General features: G+C 36.9%; 1 protein-coding gene across 1 annotated transcript; it reads left to right on the top strand.

The window, feature by feature from the left end:
* Window positions 1-17733: 17733 nt before the first annotated feature.
* On the top strand, window positions 17734-23614 carry LOC141600812 (heat shock cognate 70 kDa protein-like). Its single transcript, XM_074421066.1, has 4 exons — window positions 17734-17764; window positions 22187-23149; window positions 23269-23373; window positions 23472-23614. Exons 1-4 carry the CDS (start codon window positions 17734-17736, stop codon window positions 23612-23614), a joined length of 1242 nt encoding a protein of 413 aa, XP_074277167.1.
* Window positions 23615-23622: the final 8 nt, after the last annotated feature.

Below are 23622 nucleotides of genomic sequence, written 5' to 3'. Positions count from 1 at the left end.
TGTTGGGCCGGGCCGGGCCGGATTGGCCCGCCATGTTGTCCACCTCTATTCGTCCCTATTGAATTTGAGCTAGTATCCTCTCTATTAACTCAAAAATAATGGATGATCTATTGTCTTTAATAAGTGCATTTTAATATATTACAATATTAATCTTACACATCACTATCTATTACTTATTTTGTGACCGTTAGATTATTCCGGAATAATATCTAAACCGTTAAGAGATAATGGAGAGGGAAAGTAATGAAGATGATTCAAATTGGTTGAATTTATGGTCTTGTCTATACTCCTTTAGCCATGCTTCCAATTGACGGTGGGTCGGTGGTTTCCTCCATTGTGATGTGACTGATGTCTTTGTCCACGCTTAGACTTGGCAAAAGCAACCCGCTCTGATTGACCTGATTGAAGGCTGACCCGAGACCATAAAGTAACACGAACTACATTACCCGAATGTGACCTGAAAGCCCAAATTGACCCGACCCGACCCGAACATGGCCCGAGGTTTCTTGACCCATAACTGACCTGATCCGAAACCAACCAACCCGAAAATGACCCAACAAAGCATAACTCTAATTGAACCGAAAAAATTTGAAATGACGTTTTATCTCTTATTCATTGATCCGAAAATGAGCCGACCCGAAATAACTTTACCCGCTTGACCCGACTAATAGACCCGAAATAGGTCTGAAACCTGAAACCCGATTACCCCCAAATCAATGAAAGACCCGAACTAACCCGACTCGAATTGGCCCGACCCTAACCCGCCCCGATTGACTCGTTTGTCAGGTTTATCCACGCCCCATGTTTTACTTATTACGCCCCCTATTTTTTCATTTATTCCTAATTTGCCTTTGAGCATCCAAATTAAATTTAGTAAAAATTAATTACCCCCAAATCAATGAAAGACCCGAACTAACCCGACTCGAACTGGCCCGACCCCAACCCGCCCCGATTGACTCGTTTGTCAGGTTTATCCACGCCCCATGTTTTACTTGTTACGCCCCCTATTTTTTCATTTATTCCTAATTTGCCTTTGAGCATCCAAATTAAATTTAGTAAAAATTAATTATCTTTTTATCGCAAATGTGTTTTGGAAATGGTTTGTAATTGCGTTTCAGTGACCTTTTTATAGCAACTAATTATCATTTCATCGTAAGGGGAAAAAAGAAGTAACGAACTAACTTTTTTTTTTTTACATATTTATAAACGGGGAATAATAAAAACGATTTTAAATTTGTTATTTTTTGCGGACAACGGCTTAAATTAGACAAAAATGACAATTTAGAACGAACAAATTTTAAGCGACCATAACTTTTTGCTTGGGTGTCCGTCTCCGACGATTTTTTTTTTCAAATCGTTTATCTCGACTAGACGAATGCAATGGAAAAATTGAAAAAAAGACTAGACGAATGCAATGGAAAAATTGAAAAAAACACGTCCTGAACTTGGTCAAGTCGTGTAGAACACGTGACTCAGCCTTGGCTAAGACGTGTAGACTACACGTCCTAGCCTGCCAGGCGTATAAATCACAAGCAATAATGTTTAGAGAATCACAAATAGTTTGTCTTTATCTACCCAAGTGGTTTTATTTGACCCATCACAAATGAGAATTTGTGTAATAATAATAATCTCCTTCAGTGATGTTTGATTTCCGAAAGGAAAATGAGTTAGCGGCACCCTCTCACATGAAATAAGTGGGGACCCTCATAATAATGGTGTACCCATTAATATTAAGTGGAAAGCTCAATAATGAAGGGTGCATGAGAGAAGGTGACGCCGAGATTGAGCGCCACCCGGTGACATCGTATCATCATTATCCATAAAAAGGGGAAAAAAATTAGAATCAATCAAAGTTTTGGCAAACTTACTTCCATTTATTTTTCATAATAATTTCAAATTCAGTTACAAATTTGTTCATGAATCACTCAAACAATGCCGACTAAAAATGCTTGATCATCTAATCGATCTCCGGCGATAATTATTGATTTCTCCTAGGATTTCGCGCTCGTGAATTCCGGATTATTATTTCTGGGGATTTTGTGAAGATAAGATATTAATCTTATCATATTTGCATTGGATTCTTCATTTTCTCCATCTTCATCGATAGACAACGATCAAGAACCTTCAACAAAACCTCCAACACCTTCAACTACGACGTTAATTCGATGGAGAAGGAAGTTGTAGAATCGCCGCAACATGTGGTAGGACTGCGCGCGTCGTCGGACACAGTGGACCAGTGGTGAACTCGGTGATAGAGAAGAAAGAGGATGAACCGGAATGATGTTTTGATCTAAGGATTTTGTTGGTATATTGGGGGTCCGGGGGGGGATGATGTTTGATTTTGGTGGTGGTGGTGAGTGAAAGGTAGGTGGTGGTGGTGGTGGTGGTTGAGTGGTTCACTGATACTGGGCAGGCCAGGGGCATTTGCCTAGGGCCCAACCTTGAAAGGGGCCCAATATGAAAAAAAAAAAAAAAAAAAAAAAAAAAAAAAAAAAACTCAGAAATCTGCCTCAGTGCCCCTGCTCCTAGGTATGTAATCTTCAATTCCTGTGTACAATCAATTTTCTCAAAATCTTATCCATTTCACCATCTTCTTTGTCTTCAATTCCTTTGTATACAATCAATTTTCTTCAATTCCAAAGCAAACCCATTTCAGATTTTCCATTAATTTGGCTAATTCCTACACCAGACAGTGACAAAAGAATAGAAGGGGCGACCTAAGAAGATGCGATTGATGATCGGAATGGTGGTGTCGAACCGTCGACTATAGAGGAAGTGGTGGCGGAGGAGGCATGTGTTTAATGGGGTTTTTGTGCTTGGTACTTTAGGTTTTCAATTGTTCTTTTTAGTCGTGTTGGTATGCTAATATGGAGTAACTTGTTTCTTTTGTTGGGTTATGTTTTCCTATTAAGCATGTCCTATGCTATAGAACGGTCTTATAGAAGAGTAGTTATTTTTTTTTATATATTGATTTGGGTCTTAGACTCTTAGCCATAATTTTATTCTATTTCGTTATATGTGCTGCAAACCTTTAAGTTATTTACAAAGATATTAATTGTATGTATATTTATTTGAAACTTTGTATATTTTAAAGAAAAATTCAAATTAAAACATTATTTATTTAAAAAATTATAGTGTATATAACAAGAGACATTATTAAGGTTTTCGATATTTTTTACGCTAAATAAAATTATTTAGAAGATTTTTTTTTAAAAAAAAAAAATTCAAGCCAAAATAATTTATTGGGGAAAAAAAATTGTGCCCCCATGCCTCAAATTCCTACTTCCGCCACTGATCATACATTGTATTTTTTTTAAAGGGCCCCAATTCACGATTTCGCCTAGGGTCCCGAGAAGTCTAGAACCGGGCCTGATTCTGGGTAAGTGATTTTGGTGAAGAAAATTAAGTAATGGGGTGGGATTGTTTTTTTTTTCTTTGGTCAAGTAATGGGGTGGGAATGTGGGATTGATAGAGGTTATTATGTTAATCCTTGTTTTAGATTTTTTTTAAAGAGATGACCTGACTAGTAGGTAGTGGGTTATCGGGTTGTATTATGAGAAGAGAAGGTTAATAGATCGTTATATTGTGAGATTAATTGAAGTTGAGAGTAATACGGAGTATAAGAATACCACCTATAATTCAGAGTATTCTCATATAATAATTGATTAAACACCGCCATATACATATAAGAATTATTTATTTACTAAAGCGACAACTAAAAGAGGTATGTGGTTGATTTTTAGCTAAAACTAATGTCATGACAGGCTTCACATTTAACTCTATCGTCGGAGATACACTCCTCTGAATCCATTGTCACAAAATACTCTAAATTGAATAACCTATTACCATATTTTACCCTATTATATGATATACGGAGTACATCTTATTTTGGTCATTGTTCAACCATAATTTTTTTTAGAGTGTTAAGATTATAGAGGGGATATTGCATAAGGGAATTGTATTGATTGATAATAATGTTGTATATTAACTGAAATATGGTGAGCTATTTATAATAGCTCACATCTTTATTAAACCCTAATCGTAATTAGGCAAACCCTAATGGTAGCCGGTCCTAATGGGCCTAATATCCTAATACCCTCCCGCAATCGTAAAGACGGTACGTAGTACGAACTTTAAGATTGGAGAATACAAGATAATCATAATTAAAAAAACTCCATCTCCTCGTCGTAATTCTTCATTTTTCTTCGTCTTCATCAAACTTCTTCATCTTCGTATCACAAGGTAGGTAAAGTATAAGACTCGCTAGAAACTTTTCGGACAAGAACGAAGATTTTTTCGGACTTGTCGAGTATCAAGTAATTTGTTAGGAACACTAATCTGACCTAAACAAATCTCGGTAAAACGGAAAATTATCCGTCAATTTCAATATTTAGAGAACGCTAAGTTTTTCGGACGCAAAATACATTTTTGTTGATTGCGTAACTCGCCAGTCAATTTTTGTACCACCTTGAACGAAGTAAAGATGATAAATCAAGTTTCAAAGATGAAGAAATTTGAATAATTTCTTTCTTCAAATTAACGAGAGGCTTTACGGATTGCATACCTCCCGTAAAAATCAATCTAGAATAAGAGGGGTTCTTATTATCTCTCACGGCAGCATCATCATGGACTACGATTTTTTTTAAAATTTTGAAAATATAATAAACTAAAACAACGATCATCACATGTAAATCCCGCTGGCAGGCACCGCTAATGTAAAACGCTTACCGGTAGGGCGGCGAATTTTTATATTTTAGGCCTCATTATAGAGGGGATATTGCATAAGGGAATTGTATTGATTGATAATAATGTTGTATTTTAACTGAAATATGGTGAGCTATTTATAATAACTCACATCTTTATTAAACCCTAACCGTAATTAGTCAAACCCTAATGGTAGCCCTAATCGGCCTAATATGCAAACAAGTATATTTTTGTGTAGATTTTACACTATTTGTTTTAAGAAGAAGCTAAAAGTTATCCAATTGTGCTTTGCTCACTAGTTTCTTGTTTTCAGTTATTTAGAGATTTGAGAAAACAAAAGACTGGAAGGAAACGGGAAATGGCCGGTGATTGGGATTGATCTTGGGATGACACACTCATGCGTTGCAATTTGGAGGAGGAATGACAATATTGAGGTCATCCCCAATGAACTCGGTAACCGCACTACTCCATCTTGTGTTTCCTTCACGGACGGTAAACGATTAATAGGTGATGTTGCAATGAATCAAGCTATGAAAAACCCGAAGAACACCATTTTTGGTTTGTTTCCTCCACTCTTTTTTCTTAATCTCGACGTGTTGTTTTATATCCAAATTTAAGAATAATGCTACTCGTAATAAATAAAAGGTTTTTAGAAAATTTGTTATAACATTTTTAAAAAATATTATTCAATGGGCACCTGTTAAGATGCTAATAAAAGAAGGTTTGCAAAATAATTCTCTAAGTATGGTAATTAGGAGTTCATATTTCAATTTCTTGTGATGCTTTCCTACAAATCCTTCTTTAATTAACATCTTAACACGTGACCATTGGCACATGTTAGAAAAACCCAAAAATAAATATAACATGCGTTACAAAACTCACTCGCCTAAACGCTAATAGGATGATTACATAGTATTCTAGAAATTAGGCAATAGATTAAAAAAGGATAAATTAAAAGGGCACATGTGAACCGCCACGGTTATACAACAAAGTAAATACAATCATTGTAGCTTAAAAAGCGAGAATTTTAAGAACTTTAATGATAAAACCGCGAAATCACTAAATCATAAAAAACAAAACTTAAGTAGAAGAAATATTTTATAAGTTACAACTTAAATGAATGCAAAGGATCCGCTTCATGTATTATAACGACAATCGGCTCTTCCTTATCCTTACTCTTCTCTTCAACTCTTTTCTTCTTTAATTCACTTGTAGTTAGATCAACTACATTACCACTCTTTCTCAATGTTCCATCCTCACCATTCTCATTCAACACTTCATCCATCACCGTGTTCTTCCTTCCACCTTTATCACCAACATTATCTTCAACCGGCTCCATTAGACTCTCGTACTCTTTACCCCACCTTAGTATGGCATGTGTCGTTTCATGCTTAATTGGAGGGTTATCTTAAGGAGGTAATGTCCATTTTTGTCTTTGTGAACTTGAAGACCCCATTTGAGACATTTGAGTCTCAAGCGTCTTTTTTTGTGCAAGAATGTTATTGATGGTGATATCATTTGCTTGGTTATCCTTTTGCATTTGTGCAAAAAAGTCTTGTTGGTTCCTTTATATTTGCAAAACCGCATTTTGCATGTCAAAGGATAGGTCATTATTGTTTTGCATTGGAGGTCCAGTAGTTATGAGTTATTGGTTTTGATTGTAGGGAGGTTGAGATTTGAAACCTTGTTTATTTGGACAACCAAGTTGGTTTTGATTTTTATTGGAGAAAGGTTTTTTAAAGGCTTATTGGTTTTGATTCCTCATAGGAGGAGGAACATAAATGGCTAGGCTTGTCGTGACCCTCCAAATTCACAATTTATAATCCACTACTAACTCTAACAACAGTGCGTCTTGCTTCAGACCATTGCTTTTGGTCTGAAATAAGACGGACAACATGTTAACATTTGACAGTTCAATTTTTATATTTTACGGATAACATGTTACCATTATTTTTCCCACTATTTTCAGGTAAAAAGTGACACCTCTAGTAATAACATTTTGTAGATTCACTGCTTACATTCTCTACAAAAATGGCAATATTTTGCCGGTCTTATTTCAGACGCGAAAACTGCCCGTCTGAAATAAGATTTTGTACTCTAACAAAAGTAAGGGTAAGTAGGGTTCGATCCCACAAGAAAGGTATATGTTAGCGGTGTTTATGTAAATAGTTTTAATGTAACCAATTTAGGGGGTGTTTGTGGTTTGAGTCTAAATCTAACAAAGTCAAATATAAAAATATTAGAGTAAATCAAATTATAAAAAGGTCTCGGGTCTTACTGTAACACCCCCATAGCTCAAGTGCCTTACCAGGACCACTTAAAGCATGGAAGTGCTACCATCTCGGTCACCCGAGGCAATGTATATCAAATAGACAATAAAAAACATACTTTATTAAATATGTTTAAAGCGATACAAGTCCAAAAACCAAAACTGCTAAAGTAAAATACAACTATTTCTCAAAACTGTCAAACCAACTGAAATAAAGTAAAAGACTGTTCATGACACAGCGGAAGACTTCTAAACATCTTGTGGCGACACAACCCAGCTATCCCATGCGCATCAACTCATACCTGCTCAATAACTGCTCACCATCCCCGAATGGATCACCACGGTTTTTAAAACAATTAAACGGGGTCAGTACTGATTACAAAAAACAATACACCTGAAATAATATACAATCCAAACTAACCAACCAATCTCCTTCACAGCTCCACGCACTTGACTACAAACTAAAGTGTGTAGTCCTGCCAGAATACCCATCGCAACAAGTATTCCACACCGCCAGTGGGGGACCGCAGCCGTTCCCGCCTAAGCCCCGCTCATCTCATCTGAGCGATAACCCATATTCCTAAATGTGCACATCCCCTATGTGGCGGGTTTCACAGAGGGCGAATCAAGGGCATGAAGCCACTCCCGCAAGTGACTCCATTCAGCCGAGGACGCATCTCGCAAACCACAGACAGTTGTACAACCAACTATACAATCAAGAATCACCAAATCCAACTCCGATATAATATAAACTAACAACAACGATCAATTATCAACAAAGCCATGTAAACAAGAGTAGGGAAACCCTACCTGGAATAGCAACCACAAGACCGTCACAGCAGCTAATCTGTAATGTTCCTCTACGAATCCTCCTCCTATAACACATATACATACAATTACCACCTAATCCACACAATACACCCAAAACCCCTAAAACTACCCAATTAGAGTTTTAACCAAACTCAACGAAATGCTATAAAAATTATACAAGAAGCTTACCTTTGACACGACGATCAGAACGACGTAAAGAAACAAGACAGTCCGACGATCCTAGCCCTTGGTAGTTGCTAACAACGTGACGAGAGAGAACTACGTAACTTCTTTTCTTTTGAAAGGTTTTATAAAGGTGAAAAAGTGATTAAAGAGAATGACGGAAACCTTTTATACTAATCACGCGTTATTAACAAAACCCGGCTAAAATAACCCGTAAGACGCAGTTACTCGATCGAGTTCCCCTAACTCGATCGAGTGTCACACGTACTCGATCGAGTACCCATCAGAAAGACTATTGTTTGGCGTTAAAACACACTTACTCGACAGAGTAAGCCTCACTCGATAGAGTACCCATAGACATAGAAAACCGTAGTATTACAGTCTTCTCTCCTTAAAAAGAACTTCGTCCCCGAAGTTCAACCCATTCACAAAAACAAAACATACTATCCCAACTCCGACACCACAACATAACCACAAACTCAAAACAAAACTCTCAACCAAAACTCAAACCGACTCAAAACAACTAGTACATGTACTAAAACTAACATAAAGCATACAAAAACTTTATGCAACCATCTCCCACCCCCTAAAAGAAACATGGTTACGTCCCCGTAACCACACATACCTGATCAAAAAGTGACGGATACCGCTCCCTCATAGCCTCTTTTGCCTCCTAAGTAGCTTCCTCAACCTCATGGTTAGACCATAGAACCTTAAGCAACACTGTTTCCCCATTCCTAGTTTTCTGAACCTTGCGATCAAGAATCTGTTTTGGCACCTCAAGATAAGACAACGATTCATCTAACTCTATGTTCTCCACCTCTAACACGTGTGAAGGGTCGCTCACATACTTCCGTAACTGAGACACGTGAAACAGATTATGCACCCTATCCAAAGCCGCTGGTAACGCTAACCGGTAAGCAACCTCACCCACACGATCCAAAATATCATATGGTCCGATAAACTTCTGGCTCAACTTCCCTTTCTTAACAAACCTCACGACCCCACGTATAGGATACACATTCAAAATAACCTTGTCTCCAACCTGAAACTCTATGTCACGATGATGTAAATCTGCACAACTCTTTTGTCGATCCTGGGCCGCGTTCATCTTTTGCCTGATCAGCTTAATATGTTCTATCATCTCCTGTACCATCTGTGGTCCTAAAACCACTGCCTCAGCTCTATCATCCCATCAAATCGGACTCCTACACCTTCTCCCATATAAAGCCTCAAATAGTGTCATGCCAATACTCGTGTAATTGATGTTGTTATAATAAAACTCAATCAGATGCAATCTATCCTCCCAGATACCACCAAAATCCATCACACAAGCTCGTAGCGTATCCTCCAAAGTCTTGATGGTCCTCTCTGTCTGTCCATCTGTCACAGGATGAAATGCAGTACTCATCTTCAAAGTAGTTCCCATCAACTCCTGCAACGCTTTCCAAAACCGTGATATGAACCTCGCATCTCTATCTAACACTATATCCTTAGGCACCCCATGCAACCGATATCATGTGAGCTGACTTGGTCAAACGATCAACTATAACCCATATCATGTTGTTACCCTGTTGACTCCCCGACAAACCCACTATAAAATCCATAGAGATAGACTCTCATTTCCATTCAGGTACCTCAAGAGACTAAATCTTACCTTGTGATCGTCGCTGCTCTTCCTTAACCCTCTGACGTGTCAAACACCGAGCCACAAACTCAGCTCTTTCATTCTTCATCCCAGGCCACCAGAAATTCTTCTTCAAATCTTTATATTCTTTGTGCAACAGTGAAGCGAACTGATACTTGATTTAGAGCTTTGAAAAACAAGTGAAGAATTTTGAAAACAGAAAACGGTTTTGCAAATATTTGAGGAACAAAGCTTAAAATGTTGAAATGATTTTGCAAATATTTTACAATGAGTATTCTGAAAAGTCTTAACAATAAATGATAAATGAGATGACTATTTATAGAGGAAATAAGTGTGTAAGAGAAGGATCTTAATACTTCTTCACTTTAATGTCCATAGGTTTGTAGAGTGTATTCTCATTTAAAAATATAGAAGAACAATCAGATTTGTAAGGCTCAAGGTGGCTGCATATTTCCAAGGCAAGGAGTGTTACCCATAAATTATGGGAACTCACAATTTCACCAAAAATGGAAAAAGCAAAAGACCCATTTTTAGCATGAAAAACAACTTGCATTAATAAGATTGGTATCTCTAATTTAACTTGCAAGCATATTCTTTTTGTTCTTTTTGTTCTTCAGATTTGAAAAATGATATTCCTTTTGAACACAATAAAGCTTTTGAAAGGTTTTGAACACTTATGAATTTTTCCGAAAATTCTCCATACGTTAGTACCAGAAACCGTGGTGCAACAGTCACAGGGACTGTTGCATGGTTTTGCAACATTCATTCTAGGCAATGGGCTTTCTTATCTTGCCTTCATCTTGATCATCTTGTTACTTTGGATAGCTTGTGGACACTTTGATTGATCATCAATAGCTTCAATTTTGCTAAACAATTTAGTTAAGAGGCAAACAATTAAATAACAAATGAAACTTGGCATCATCAACCAAATGTGTTCTAATAAATCCCCCATTTGATGATGGCAAGTTTTAAATATGTGTTAAGTTCCCCCTAAGCCTATGGTGAGTCGGTCTTTCAACCATATTCAATAAGACATCAAATAAACATGACATGATCAAGGTGAATGAGGGCCAACATGCTTATCCTAAGTAGAATATCTAATCATTAGCTAAGACATTTTCACGGTGTACGTTAGCCTAAGAGTCATTAAATGAACATAAACACATAATTTACATACTTCCCCCTCTTGACATCATCAAAAGAAGGACGAAAACATGTTCAAGTAGTACAAGATAAACCAGCAGCAAATTATTCGAGAAAAAACTTAAAAACAGTTCACAGATTGGATGAGATATTAAGACAAGGAGCCAAATGGGTTAGGAAGCCAATTTGGGTAAAAGATGGTTCGTTCATCATCATCGGGAACATTTCTTCCAAGGATTTGGACATGCTCTATGAGATATTCATTTATGGTTTTGAGCTCAGCAACCTACTTCTTAAGGGTCTCATTATTGACAGCAAGCCTAGTCACAATGGTCAAAAGCTTGTCTAACTTAGCATTTACCGGACCCATTGCAACAGTTGATTCAACTGTTGCACCAGACATAAGCTTCTTGGCCGCTTTGGGATTTGATCCTCATTTTCTTTTGGCAATGGATTTGGGTTTTGTGTTTGGTTTAAGATGAGATTCAACAAGTGGTTCATCACCATCACCAAAAAATTCAATGATTTTTCTTTTAGATTTGGATTTGGGGGTTTTGGTAAAGAGGGGATCAAGACCTTCATCAAGTACCTTGTCATCATTGTTTGGTTCATCAATTTGTTCATCATTTAGGATGAACTCATCTTTATGCATGACCTCCTTTTCTGATTTTTCGACTGGAGTATCCATATTTTCAGCAACATCATCATTTTTCCCACCTTCGGTTTCCTTTTCCTTTTCAACACCTTTTTTTTACTCACTCCATCTTTCTCCTTTCCTTTTTCCTTTTTGACAATAACTTCCTTTTCAACAATACTTTCAGCTTCTTTTTCTTTCTCAACATCATCAACATTCTTCTTTTCTTTTCCTTTTTCGACAACAACCACTTCTTCAAAAACATCTTCAACGATCACTTTCTCTTTGTTGATTTCACTTGTCAATTCATTAAGTGTAAGCTTATCTTTCTCAGAATCAATATCGACATTAGAGTCTAACATCATTGAAATTGGGGGACTCTTCTTTAATCCACCACGACCTCGCCCTTTGCATGTCGTGGTTTTGTTTCATGCAATAACGGCCTTGACTGTTGCAGGCTTGGTAGGGGCGGTTGGGTTTTGTCGGATTTTTCGATACATGCAGCGGATTTGGTGGCCATTTTTAATTTGTCAATGTATTCTGGGTTGAAGGAGTTAATATGAGGGTCGGTTGGTTAAGTGAGGGTGTGGGTAATGAGCGGTAGTTGAGTGTAAGAGTGAAGAATTGATGCTCAAAAAGTGGGATAGATGGAGAGATTATCTTGATTTGAAATAAGGTGAAATTGAGAGGCTCAGTGAAATAATTCACATGCAAGTGCAAGATTTTAATTGAAATTCTCGGTCTATTTTGCATGTTGGAGATTTTGACATTTTAAACTTTAGACATGTACATCCCTTTTTCTAGTCAACCATATAGAAAAAATAAATTTATTAGAGTCACATATCACCCAACAAACCAATTTCCAACCGAAGTTTTACGAATTGTTCTCTTTCCAACAGTTTTGTAAAAATGTCCGCAATTTGATTTTCCGTTTTACAAAAGTTAAGACTAATTGTTCCTTTTTCAACTTGATCACGTAAGAATGATGCCTAATATCATTATGTTTAGTACGTGAATGTTGTATTGGGTTCTTTGAAATATTAATTGCACTAGTATTATCGCAAAATATCGGAGTTGTTTCGAAGATCATACCATAGTCGTGCAATTGTTGACGAACCCAAATGATTTGTGTGCAACAGAGCGCTGCACTGATGTATTCACTTCCAGCCATGGACAATGATACCGTGTTTTGCTTCTTGGTTGCCCAAGTGATTAAACAAGGGCCCAAGAATGTAGCAATTTCGGATGTGCTTTTTCTGTCCACTGTGTTGCCCGCGTAATCCGCATCATAGAATCCTACAAGAGCAAGTTCGTAATGAGATGGATACCAAAGATGCAATTCTTTTGTTCCAATCAAATAATTAAAAATATGTTTGACGGTTTTAAAGTGTGATTCCTTAGGATTTGATTGGAAACGGGCACACAAACATACGCTAAATTGAATGTCGGGTCGACTAGCGGTTAAATAAAGCAATGAACCAATCATACCTCGATACACCATTTCACTAACACTCTTACCATTTTGGTCTTGATCAAGTTTAATGTTAGATACCATTGGTGTAGCAACGGGTTTGGCATTAGTCAACCCAAACTTACTTAGCATTTCCATCAAATACTTTTGTTGATGGATCATGGTGCCTTGTTCACTTTGTTTGATTTGGAGACCAAGGAAAAATCCTAGTTCCTCCATCATACTCATTTCAAATTCAGATTTCATTAGATCCGAAAAGCATTTGTAAAGAACTTCACTTGTTGCACTAAAAATAATGTCATCGACATACACTTGAAGAAGCAACAGTTCATCGCACTGTGACTTGATAAATAATGTTTTATCAACCGAACCATGATTAAATCCATTTTCCAATAAAAACTTTGAAAGCCTATCATACCAAGCTCCAGGAGCCTGTTTTAAACCATAAAGTTCTTTATCAAGTTTATATACGTGGTTAGGAAATACATATCTATGAAGCCCGATGGTTGTTCAACAAAAACTTCTTCATTTAGATAACCATTTAAGAAAGCGGTTTTTACACCCATTTGAAAAGGTTTAATAGCATGATTTGGTGCAAAGGCTATGAGCATTCGTATGGCCTCAAGCCTAGCTACCGGTGCAAAGGTTTCATCATAATCGATTCCCTCTTGTTGGTTATAACCTTGCACCACTAGTCTAGCTTTATTTCTTACGATTTCTCCACTATCATCAAGATTATTGCGAAAGACCCATCTAGTACCAATTACAGTACGATTAGATGGTCTAGGGACAAGATGCCAAACCTCATTCCTCTTGAATTGATCTAGATCCTCTTGCATGGTCGTCACCCAACATGAGTCATTAAGAGCAATGGTGATGTGGCTAGGTTCGATTTGTGAGAGGTAGGCATTGCAGGAACAAAAGTTTTGGAGGGATGACCTGGTTTTTACTCCTGATTCAAGGTCACTAGTCAGATTTGTGAGAGTACGGGAGCTTTGGTGTTTCCATTTTCTTGGAACAATGGTGTTGGAGGTTTCATTTGTTTCGTTTGGTTCTGATGCAACAGTTGCAGTGGCTGTTGCATGAGGGTGATTTTGTGAGGGTGTTTATGGATCAGTTTCTGTTTGAGTAGTGAATGGTTCGCTACCATCCTCATTCCCCCTGGATGAGTTAGCTCTATTTTGAGATGAAGAAGGGTTAGCTCCCCCTGAATTTTGGTCAGCTTCTTCATGCAACAGAGGCTCTGACTATTGCACAGCTTCCACAGCCTCTTCCACCATGTCCATGTCATGACGAATCATTCCAATCTCAAAATCATCATCCTCCTCTTCATCATCATCAGCCTGTTCATTGGACATAAAAGACTAGATTCAACAAATATTACATGAACGCTTTCTTCCATTTTCACAGTCCTTTTGTTATAAGCTTTACTATGTCTAGAATAACCAATAAATACTCCTTCATCACTACGAGCATCAAATTTACCTAGGTTGTCTTTGTCATTGTTGTGAACAAAGCATTTAATACCAAAGCATTTTAAATGTGAGATGTTAGGATTTCTTCCTCGTAGTAATTCATAAGGTGTTTTATTAATTATTTTCTTAATCATGACTCGATTGTAGATGTAACAAGATGTGTTTACGGCCTCGGCCCAAAAGTTCCTTGGTACTTTAGAGCTAATGATCATAGTCCTAGCCATGTTTTCAAGAGTTCAATTCATTCGTTCCACAACCTCATTTTGTCGAGGGGTTCTTGCGGCCGAAAAATTGTGGCTAATACCATGATTATTACAATAGTCCTCAAATGATGAGTTCTCAAATTCGGTTCCATAGTCGGATCTTAAGGATGCAAGTTTTAGACCAAATTTGTTTTGAACCATTTTAACCCAAATTAAGAATTCATCAAATGCTTGGTCTTTGGAACTTAAGAAAAGTAGCCAAACATATCTTTAAAAGTCATCTACAAGCACACAAATATAGCGACTTCCACCCGTGCTAACAATACCCATGTGTCCACATAAATCAATGTGAACAAGTTCAAGGACACGAGAAGTGGTAACACAATTTTTGCATTTAAAGGAGCATCTAACTTGTTTACCTTTAACACGAATCAACACAAAGTGATTTAAACTCAAATTTCATGTTAGGCATGTCATCTACTAGGTCAAGTTCTTGAGAGTATTAAGGGTTTTAGCATTAACATGACCCAACCTTTTATGCCAAAGCCAAGGGTTATTTTTGTGAACACTCATACATGATAAAGTTTGACCCGACAATGAGCATAGGTTAGGCATGTATACATCTTTGACACGCTTACCTTCAAGAATTAACTCTCTAGTTTTACCATCAAGTATTCTACATACACTGATATGAAATTCAACAATGTTACCTCAATCACACAATTGTGAAATGCTTAGAAGATTGTGTTTCAAACCTTTGATAAGCAATACTTTGTCGACACATAGTGACTTTGACTTACCAACTTTTTCAATACCAATGATTTCACCTCGTTTGTTGTCACCAAAAGTCACCATGCCACCTTTGTAGGCTTCTAACGAGAAGAATTGATTTTTTTCTCCCGTCATGTGACGAGAGCATCCACTATCTAAGTACCAATTGCTGCTACCTCCCATTAAAGCCTATACAAGATCAAACAGTTAGTTTGGAAACCCAAACAAGTTTGGGTCCCTTCTTGACACTAGCTTGTTTCACCAAGTCTTTCTTGATCCATACATTTTTAGCTAATTTTGTGTTCTTTTCTAGGTCACGTTTTCTCTTTTCACAATTGTTAAGCTCATGACCAGTATTACCACAGTAGTTGCAAATAACATATTCAGGAAGTCCATTGTACTTTCGTCTTCTAAAATCATTTTTGCTTGGGTCCTGGTTTCGGATGCAACAATGCGTGCTACTGTTGCATTTGAAACCAAGTTCAGCATTCTTTGCAAGCTTTTCATATTGTTGGGACTGTTTTAGAGGAAATTTTAAAACATTCTGACTTCCTTCCCATTTTAGGTAAAAGTTCTTAGCCTCATATAGCTCTTTGGTTAATGTATCAATTTTAGCAAGATGATTAAGATTTAATTGACCTACTTTGTCAAAAGCGTGTTTAGCATGTCTTACTTCATCACTAAGCAATAAGCCAATTTGCTCAAGTTGCTTGTTATCTCTTTTACACAAAGTGAGGTCAGCTAGCAAAGAGTCATGTTCCTTAGTTAGTGAGGACACAATTTTGATGAGGGACTCATCTCCTTTGTTAGACACATATGCAACAGTGTAGTGCTCTGTTACATGCGTTTCATCAACCCCTTTAGCAAGAAACAAATTCTATTTTCGGAGCTTTTTAATCTCCTTTTCAAGACTCAGTGATGTACTAGGTTGATCAACCTCATTTAGACATTCTTTCAAACCAACATTTTCTTCGGCTATGTTTTCAATTTCAGTTTGCATAGCCTCCAATTTATTGTTTTGGACACGACACTTATCAATGAATTGGTCTAAGAGGAGACACACTTTGTCTTTATAGAAAGATCGAACCTTTTTCTTGAGCTTATTTACCTCATTGTCTGAAGCTGAATCTGAGTCCACAGAGTGAGCCATAAGACATTTGACATTTTCTTTGTTTGTTGACTTTGGAACATTATTGATTGATTGAGAAAAGATGCACATTTTGGCGTCTAATTCTTCCTCAAGGACATCGTTCTCATCGAAATCAGACATGCCCCCAAATGGCTGTCATTACTTTGTTTTTGTATTCTCTTTTAGCAAAATCACGTTTTTCTTTAGATTTGATGTCATTCCACTTAGGGCATTCTTTTATATGCTGACCGTTATCACCACATTTGAAGCAACCCATAGTGGAACTAGATCTTCTTTTGGTAAAACGTCTTTTGCTAGTATTGTTATTGAACCTTTGAGATCCATGACCATTGACTATGCCCGCCATGTTTTTAGTGAACATAGCAAAATCGTCATCTACATCATCCTCATCACTTGAGAGAGCATTGAGATCGAGTCCCTTTCCCTTAGAACTTTAACTAGAGCGTTTTGTGAGTGTAAGCTCATGAGCCATGAGTGAGCCCATAAATTCATTAAGGGAAAGTAAGGCAAGGTCTTTAGCTTCCTCAATAGCCGTCACCTTCGGGTGCCACTTTTCAGTTAAGCTTCGAAGGATCTTTCGGACTAAATCCTCGGACTCAAAGCTTCTACCTAGACTCTTAAGATCATTAACAATACTAGAGAAACGTGAAGATAGACTATTGATTGACTCGTCTCTTCCTGTGTTAAACATCTCATATTGTTGCATAAAAAGGTCAACACGGAACTTCTTGACTTGTGACGTTCCCTCATAAGCTAAGCTTAGGGTGTCCCAAATGTCTTTAGCCGAGGAGTATCTGGATATCCGGTTTATCTCTTGTTCAGCAATGTCATATTGAAGAATGGACATGGCTTTAGAGTTTTTCTCGACTTTCCTATAATCGGCTTCAACATATTTGTTCTCACTTTTGAGGGACTTAGTGCCATCGGCATTAGTCACCTCAATTTTGAGGGGACCCTTTTGAATGATCAACCAACATTCATAGTCCGCACCTTTGACATAGTGTTCCATGCGGTGTTTCCACCAAGCATAGTTTTCTCCCTCAAACATGGGAAACTTAGTATGTTTTGAATCGTCCATAACTATAGGATCAACTCTTTGGTTTTAACCAATATCAAGAGCACGAGGCTCTGATATCAATTGAAGAGTTAAGAACGATTGAACACCTAAGAGGGGGAGGGGGTGAATTAGGTGTATCTTTTAAAAAATTTCTCGTTTACTTGGTTAAAAATAAACACAAGTAAAAACTATTAAGTACTAACTTGAGAAACTTAATGGATAGTAAGTTCACCAGAGGTACAGCAGGTATATGCAACAGTATGATGGACTGTTGCACAGCACTGGCAACGAGATAGGTAGATAAAAATGCAAAGGATAAACGAATATAAAAGTAAATAAACAAAGAAGACGATGTTTAAAAAATTGATTCAGCTCCTACTCTGGAGCTTACGTCCAACCGTTATTTTATTGCTTGTTTAGAAATTTACTCAAACTTAACTAAACCCCTTACAATGAAAATAACTCGCCAACCTACTCCGGTTGCAATTGCTTGAAGCTACTCCGCTTCAAGACTTTTCCTTGCTCAAAGCTAATCCGCTTCAAGACTTAAAGTTCTATCTCAACGGTTTACAAAGTCAGAATCTCAGTGGTTCACTTAATAACATGGAGATTACAATTAAGACCTAAACACGAGAATCATTGAACATATTCTTTGTGCAACAGTGAAGCGAACTGATACTTGGAGATTTTAGAGCTTTGAAAAACAAGTGAAGAATTTTGAAAACAGAAAACATTTTTGCAAATATTTGAGGAACAAAACTTAAAATGCTGAAATGATTTTGCAAATGTTTTACAATGAGTGTTCTAAAAAGTCTTAAAAATAAATGATAAATGAGATGGCTATTTATAGACGAAAGAAGTGTGTAAGAGAAGGATCTTAATACTTCTTCACTCTAATGTCCATAGGTTTGTAGAGTGTATTCTCATTTAAAAATATAGAAGAACAATCAGATTTGTGAGGCTTCCAAGGCAAGGAGTGTTACCCATAAATTATGGGAACTCACAATTTCACCAAAAATGGAAAAAGCAAAAGACACATTTTTAGCATGAAAAATAACTTGCATTAATAAGATTTGTATCTTTAATTTAACTTGCAAGCATATTCTTTTTGTTCTTTTTGTTCTTCATATTTGAAAAATGATATTCCTTTTGAACACAATAAAGCTTTTGAAAGGTTTTGAACACTTGTGAATTTTTCCGAAAATTCTCCATACGTTAGTACCAGAAACCGTGGTGCAACAGTCACAGGGACTGTTGCATGGTTTTGCAATCACTTATGCGAAAAAGATGATATGTTTAACTACTTCGTTTACAACATTCATTCTAGGCAATGGCCTTTCTTGTCCTGCCTTCATCTTGATCATCTTGTTACTTTGGATAGCTTGTGGACACTTACATTGATCATCAATAGCTTCAATTTTGCTAAACAATTTAACTAAGAGGCAAACAATTAAATAACAAATGAAGCTTGGCATCATCAACCAAATGTGTTCTAACACCCTTGGTCAAAACAGAATAGAAACCGTCAAACTCGCTGAACTGGTTTACTCGGTCAATTGCACTCGACCGAGTACCAACCAAGTACTCGACCGAGTACTCCAACTAAAATACGGAGTATTACAGTCTTCTCTCCTTAAAAAGAACTTCGTCCCCAAAGTTCGCGCCAACTACACCCAACGACACCTAACATCGCATATAATTAGCACAGTATAACTCATACTCATAATATAACTCATATGCATAGCTAGTAAAATCTATGCTAAATCACATAAAGTTGAGTAAACTCGGGTTGTCACATTTTATCCCCCCCCTTTTTAAAAAGAAGGTTACGTCCCCGTAACCTAACTCATATAAAACCACACAAGTCACGCGATATCACGGTCATTCCTCACAAATACAATTCATAATAAAACATATAAACAACATATGCAACTATACAATTCTAAATAAAACATATAAACAACATACGCAACTATAGTTCGACCACGCACGGAAGCTATCATTCAATATAATAAACATGTTCGAAGTAGTAATTTACTAATGGAATCCAAATAACCACATAACAGAACATAGTATCACATTACATCTCCCTAAAAGCAAACTTCGTCCCGAAATTTCTTATCCATCCCATATACCTACAGACCCCGAGGTTTCGTGGTGCACCACCAACACCTTCAACGACATGATAGACCATAATCCGCCACATAAGGTCAATATTCGTGCTCATTTGTCATATTTAGCTCATTCCCAGGAGATTGTAAATCATCAAATCATGTCACATTTTGGTAACAACTCGTAAAGCCCTAGTGGAGAGCAAAGCTCACTTAGCCAACTAATACCAAAAGGACTAGACCAACCACTATAAACAACTTACACTCATAACTGGATAGTAGACAACCAGCACCACGTGACATATTACAAACTAATAACCTCATCTCAAAATCCCACACCATACACAGTGTCAAGCCCCTGGAGACCGTCATAATTCACCAATCGTTGTCGAACACATGTACGAGTGCTATATATTTACTAACAACTTACAAAGTATGTTATCGACGATATAAAATAAAATCATTGTTTATGCACATATACTCGAACAGTAAACATATGCAATAACACAACCTTTAATTACATATTAAGGTTAATACTAGTTCAAATAACCGAACATGCTTGACTTGTTATGCCACTAATCAAGCTTCCCAACAGAGTTACCAATTTCATCGCAATTTTCGAACATGCACAAGGGATGTAAACAATAAAATCCATCTTATCGTTACTCATGATCATTACAATCATTAAGTTGTACATACATAGTATAAGCTGCTAGTTCTCACTATTAAGCACAAATTTGTATCCACATTAGTACTACTTGCCAAATAAATTAAAATATGCACATGAATCAGTTATACATATATAATCCGTAATTCCACATCATGCTCAAACTCGGTACCCACACATGTTCGAATCATTACTACACACTTTTTTACAAGCAGAGTACATACTAAGACAATCATCATTTGCATCATGATTAATAACATGTTCAATGTCAATTCGTGTGGATCATAAAAAATTTTTAAAAGAAATGTACACACTTTAACGCCAATATATTACCATCAATTAACTATCATTCAGCTGCTCAAGTTATCACATAAGCCATCTATTTGCACCGTCAACCATATATTGTCATATCACTAGACATGCTAGAATAATCTCATGCAAATAAATCACTTAATACTTCCGTTTCAATATATTAGCTTCTTATTTGTATATCTTCTTCAATTTACATGATAATTAATAACATCATTAACTCATCGTACATTATTCATGGACTATTATACGAATTACCTCATCCTACAACGATTCATTCAACCCATGTTATGTTCTATCCCATATTCATGCCGATAATATAATCAACCACCATGTAACATATATGACTCAATCAGACTCGTTGGCTAAGGTAACCGCAATTTACTTGCACGTAATCACACTTGTTACTATCTATAGTATGTGCAACAAATCAATCCACTTAATCAACCTAGCTATCATTCATGTTCATACTATTTGCAGACATCGTCATGTAATAATTGGCATATAAAACACGACTCCCACAATCTTTCAATGTCATCACTTATTCCACATAGGCTTACAGGTTAAGCTACTTCTCATGTCACCTAAACATGTTGCCAAAACATAGAAACTAAGACTTCGAAATTCATAAGGTAACCTTTATTTGAAACTTGTCATCAAACACACATTCACAGGCACTATAGAGCATGTAACTTCCAGAATCACCAATAAATAACAATTTATCGAATACATGAGTTTTTATACTTTTTAGAAAATACAGAGAGTCACGGAAGTGGGGAGAGTTGGAATTAGGTCCAAAGCACAAATAATCAATTTATAATGATTTTCCCAAACCGATGGGTCCAAACAGAATGTTATTAGCAATTTGTCGCGTTTCAAGGTCAACTTGCAAAAAATCATAATTAATTAATGACACATTCATATCAAGTGAGGTTTATCAATTTGGGAACGTATATGAGTCTAATAATTAAGAGAGTTGAAATCACTCAAAAATCATGTATGCATATAAAATGGCAAATTTTACAAATTAGTTGGTCGAAATTAGCACTATGCAGTAACAACATTCTGACCACGACTCACTAAAATATTTGTTTATCTTAATGTGTATCTCGTATAGGCATGAAACCAGCGGCAAAAGAAAGCTAATACACGAGGTCCAGGACCATCTTTAGAAAGAACTGTGTAAGGAGTAATTTTCCTAAGATGAATTGGATTTGGAAACGTACCCAACTGCCATTGATTTTCGCGAATTGCTTTACTGTTTGTTTTTTCTTTTTTGAAAGAGAGAACCTGGTTTGCTTAGAAGAAATGAAAACTGAAACATAAAAAGATTGATTAGAATACGTGTTTCTCATCTTATTCCATCTCCCAATTGGAGTATATATGCAAATATACATACAATGCAAATATGGTAAATTACAATTATGTGACGACATATTTACAAAAGAATAACGGGAACATAATCATAAACAGTGTATACAATATTACGATTTGCTATTAAATAGGCAGTTATTCATCTCCTTCTCACTTTAATACACGAAGCTTTCTTTCTGATTCATGGTCTGTTTTTGGTCTTTGTAGATGTAAAGAAGCTTATAGGCAGAAGGTTCACTGATAAGTCAGTGCAAAGTGACATGAAAATGTGGCCATTTCAGGTGATTGATCACCCCGGTGATGATGAAGCCAACAGGCCGGTGATCATAATATCCGATAAACGGGTGATCAGATATTTTTCTCCAGAGGAGATATCCGCAATGATCCTTAGGGAGATGAAACAAATAGCAGAGGCATATCTTGGGACAACAGTAAGAAATGCGGTCATTACTGTTCCTGCTTACTTCAATGATTCTCAGCGTCAGGCTACAAAAGAGGCTGGAATGATTGCCGGCCTAAATGTTCAGAAAATCATCAATGAGCCCACAGCAGCTGCGTATGCTTATGGATTATGCAAGGCGATCACTAGCGGTAATCCTAACAAGAATGTGTTGGTCTTTGATCTTGGTCGTCGGACATGTGATGTTTCCTCAATTTGTATAAAGAAGGACGTACTTGTAGTAGAATCTGTAGCTGGCGATACCCATCTAGGTGGTGATGATTTCAACAACAAAATGGTGACTCATTTTGCTGAAGTGTTCAAAAGGAAACACGACATAGACATTACTGGGAACTCTAAAGCTCTTGCAAAGTTAAGAAAGTCTGCTGAGATAGCTAAAAGACGCCTTTCTAACATGCTTGAGGTCCCTATTGAGATTCACAGGCTTTTCGATGGAATTCATTTTAGCTCAACTATAACTCGAGCGAAATTTGAACACCTGAATAATGAAATGTTTAGGAAGTGCATTTATCTTGTTGATAAATGCCTAACTGATGCTAAGATGGAAATTAGTGACGTACATGATGTTGTTCTTGTGGGTGGATCTACCAGGATTCCGAGGATTCAGGAGCTATTGCAGGAGTTCTTTAATGGGAAGCAACTGTGTAAACAAATTAACCCGGATGAGACAGTTGTTTATGGAGCTGCTGTTTATGGTGCTTTCTTAGCTGGTTTACTTGATAGGAAAAATATATTGTTCCGGATAGCCCTCGGTCAACGGTTTCGGATATTCGTACAACTACAACACGTACTTCCTTGCAAGCAACGATTGGACAAAATATCAATATAGGTGGTACACAAACAATTGGAACAGTTAAAATTGGAGATTACCCTCTCGAGATCCAAGCCAACGCAGGCGGCAATGTAGTTCTTAACATTACCGTAATATATGGAGGTAGTACGTAGGAACTTGTGACGACTGAAGCTTGTTCCGGTAGTAAGTTTCTGAACACAAATGAAGGGTACTCGAAAATCAGTGTTTGTTGTTGGCAGGATGCTGTGTTGAATCTATCTCTGCTATCTCCTTGTTACATCATAAAGCTTGGCAAACTTTTCCTTTCAGTTGCAAATATAGCGAGTGTCTTTCAGATAATGATGTTTTTATGTATATAGCACTTCCTTTATGCCATGTTTAAAGTTTTCA

This window comes from Silene latifolia, chromosome 9 (assembly GCF_048544455.1).
Source record: "Silene latifolia isolate original U9 population chromosome 9, ASM4854445v1, whole genome shotgun sequence".
Lineage (NCBI taxonomy): Eukaryota > Viridiplantae > Streptophyta > Magnoliopsida > Caryophyllales > Caryophyllaceae > Silene > Silene latifolia.
This window is presented reverse-complemented; position numbering and strand designations above follow the sequence as displayed.

Excerpts from the sequence above, each read along its gene's own strand:
- LOC141600812 (XM_074421066.1), top strand. The coding sequence starts at position 17,734 with ATGGATAGTAAGTTCACCAGAGGTACAGCAG. Across the intron at positions 17,765-22,186 it reads GTTCACCAGAGGTACAGCAG|ATGTAAAGAAGCTTATAGGC; the intron begins GTATATGCAACA and ends TGGTCTTTGTAG. Across the intron at positions 23,150-23,268 it reads TTATGGTGCTTTCTTAGCTG|GTGGTACACAAACAATTGGA; the intron begins GTTTACTTGATA and ends ATATCAATATAG.